Genomic DNA, 2,896 nt, shown 5'->3' on the forward strand with positions numbered 1-2,896 from the left:
CGCTGTCATATCAATATGGTTGCCATTACAATATATTTTGAAAGCCGGTTTTTTTTTGTGTTCGCAAAGCTCGTTAGCGGCTGTACCGATCTTTTTGAAATTTAGGTTATAGGTTCTGGATGGGCTTCCCGTTATCTTAGGCAAAAAGTGGAACTGCAGGACTTAACAAATTCTATAGAATCTAACATACATGCCCACATAACAGCGCTGCTCACCTGCAAATCACAAATAAGAGCGCCCGCTACCGTTAATTTGTACGTATGATACGCGGTTTTGCATTTTGTTGATAAGCGGCTTTGTACTTTAAAGGAAGATATGTATGTACAAGGAGCAATTAACATTGCTGTTAGCACTTATATTTGTATATGAATATTTTTGTACATACATATGTATTTATATAATTACGCATAAAAACGCTGCTATGTTTTTTGTACGTACGAAGTGACCGCAATATTAAAAGCAGCAACTCTTATCCATCTATGACATAGATTCAATGTAAATATATCGGAAAGCTCGAGAACTGCTGAACCGATTTTTTTGAAATTTCTGACACCTGCTGCAGACGTTCAAAGGATGGTTCTAGGCCAACAAAAATCTCGATATATAAAAGGGGCGTGGAACGTCCCATACAAACCGAATTTTTCATACTCCATATCTCCGAAAATAATCATGGTAGAGTTCTGGAACTTGGTATGGAGATATATGAAATCCATCGCATACTCTTGGATAAAAATTGGATCTATCGTAAAAGAGGGTGTGGCACCTCCCATACAAACGGAATATTTCATACTGCATATCTCTGGAAGTGTTCATGGTAGAGTATTGGAACTTAGTATTGACGTATGTATATGAAATCGATCGCATACTCTTGGAGAAAAATGCAGCTATTGGAAAAGGGGCCGTGGCACCTCCCATACAAACAGATTTTTTCATACTGCATATCTCTGGAAGTGTTCATGGAAGAGTACTGGAACTTGGTATTGGCGGATATGAAATCGATCACATACTATTGGAGAAAAATTATACCTATTCTAAAAGGGGGCGTGGCACCTCCCTTTAAAACCGAATTTTTCATACTCCATATTAGGGATGTTGCGAATGTGGAATTTTAGACATCCGCGAATGCGGATGCAGATGTCTTAACAGCTGACATCCGCGGATGCGGATGCGAATGCGGATGTCAGGTATTTTAAAGAAGCAATTAGGTAAGTAAATTAAGTTACTTAGGTAAATATAAAATGGAAAAGTTAGTAATTTTTAATAATATTTATTTTATTTAGTACTTGAAGCAGGGTTACCACTGAAAAACTTTCCTTCCTACCAAGAGCTGGTTCAAAAACCTACCAAAATGGATTATTTTCTACCATTTATCTTAATCAAGAAGAGGTCGTTTGACAGCATTAAATATATTTATTTTTGCTGGTTTTTATACTTAAAATAAGATTTCCAGGTAAACAAAAATTTCAGGATAGCAGCTATATTATACATATATGTATATACAAGTTAAGGACTGAAGGTCCTGAACAACAAAAAAATTGAAGGGCCAACTTGCCCTGGAATTAAAAGAGGTAATTTAAACGTTATAATAAAAGGTCTTTATTGAGATAAATAAATAAGCCTAATTGACTATAGTAACACCCCAATGCAACTGCCGCTGCTCCGAGTTCTGCCACCCTTTATAGCCTGTTCCGCTGCCGTTGTTCTATAGCCAGACATAGGCGACGTCAGTGAGCCGCCTTGGACTTGAATTCCAACAGGTAACTTGGAATATGCAACACACTGATTTCACAACCGTGTGAAATGAAATTATGCTGACACCGCTGCAATGCCTAATGCATTGGCTCCGTTATACTAGTGGTTGCGTAAGCATTAGCCAGAGGTACTAACTATGGCCGACGGTTCCCATAGGTGTCTGATAACGTTGTGTAATATTGCTATTGCATGATATGATGAAATGCACTTGGCCTTGACAAAGGTGTAGGATGTCAATTATGTTGTGAACCACAATTATGCTGGCATGGCGCACGTGTATTGCTGTACTGTGGGAATGCAACATGTTGGGTGACGGCGGATGTGTTAACTCCTCCCCCTTTAAAGATCTGCGTCCCGCAGATTAGATGGACGTTCTTCGGTTTTTGAATTAGCCTTGTTGTCAATGTTCAATGCAGGTAGGTGTATCTTCGCCGTAATCCTCCAAATATGCCAAAGGGATAACATTAGTATGACTAACACCAAACCTTCGGTGAACGCAAACCAATTGGTTTTCTCCTTGAGGTATCCCAGGAGCTTCATATTATGGGCTGTCATCCCGTGTATCAGGTTAAGGTTCATTACCACACTGCGGTTAGTGACGCTGGCCAAGATTGGTGGAAGCACCTGTACTCCTGATCTACTAGTACTCGAGTAGTTTTTGCCATTGATTGCTACGGTCTCATTGTCCATATGGAGGATATAAGAACCATTAAGTGTATTTGAATCGTTACCTGATTTTAATAATAATAATAATAATAGATTGGCGCTTACACATATGTTAGTGTTTGGCCGAGCTTCTCCTCCTGATTTTACAATCCCTATAAAATTGTCAAGGAAAATGGTATCATCCTTGATGATTTCAACAGTGGAATCGTTACAGGTGGCGTAAGTACAACTTGTTTGTCCTCCCTTGAGAAGACGAGTCAGGCAATTAGATTCTGGCAGCAGGTCGAGTGATTTCCCTTCGCAGATCATGGTAGCAGATAATTGCAAGCAGTGTTCCTTGATGCCGAATGTCTGATGTTTATTGGCCAGGATTGTTTGATATGCCAATTCCACTCGGACGCCGTTCTGTATGTTAGCTCTTGCCATCAGGTGATTAAATCTAGCTTCTGTGACCTTTGGTAGGGACAACACGTATAAG

At 39.5% G+C, this 2,896-nt stretch overlaps 1 protein-coding gene across 1 annotated transcript in view; it reads right to left on the reverse strand.

The window, feature by feature from the left end:
- LOC118749514 overlaps window positions 1-2,868 on the reverse strand; it is a 9,465-nt gene extending 6,597 nt beyond the window's left edge. Inside the window, exon 1 of the mRNA XM_036484307.1 lies at window positions 2,074-2,868. Coding sequence (XP_036340200.1) covers window positions 2,092-2,844 — 753 coding nt within the window. The 5' untranslated portion in view covers window positions 2,845-2,868 and the 3' untranslated portion in view covers window positions 2,074-2,091. The remainder of the gene's footprint in view (window positions 1-2,073) is intronic.
- Between the last annotated feature and the right edge of the window lie 28 nt (window positions 2,869-2,896).

This window comes from Rhagoletis pomonella, unplaced genomic scaffold (genome assembly GCF_013731165.1).
Source record: "Rhagoletis pomonella isolate Grant_MI unplaced genomic scaffold, Rhpom_1.0 Rhpom_scaffold_00017, whole genome shotgun sequence".
In the NCBI taxonomy this organism is placed as follows: Eukaryota; Metazoa; Arthropoda; class Insecta; order Diptera; family Tephritidae; genus Rhagoletis; species Rhagoletis pomonella.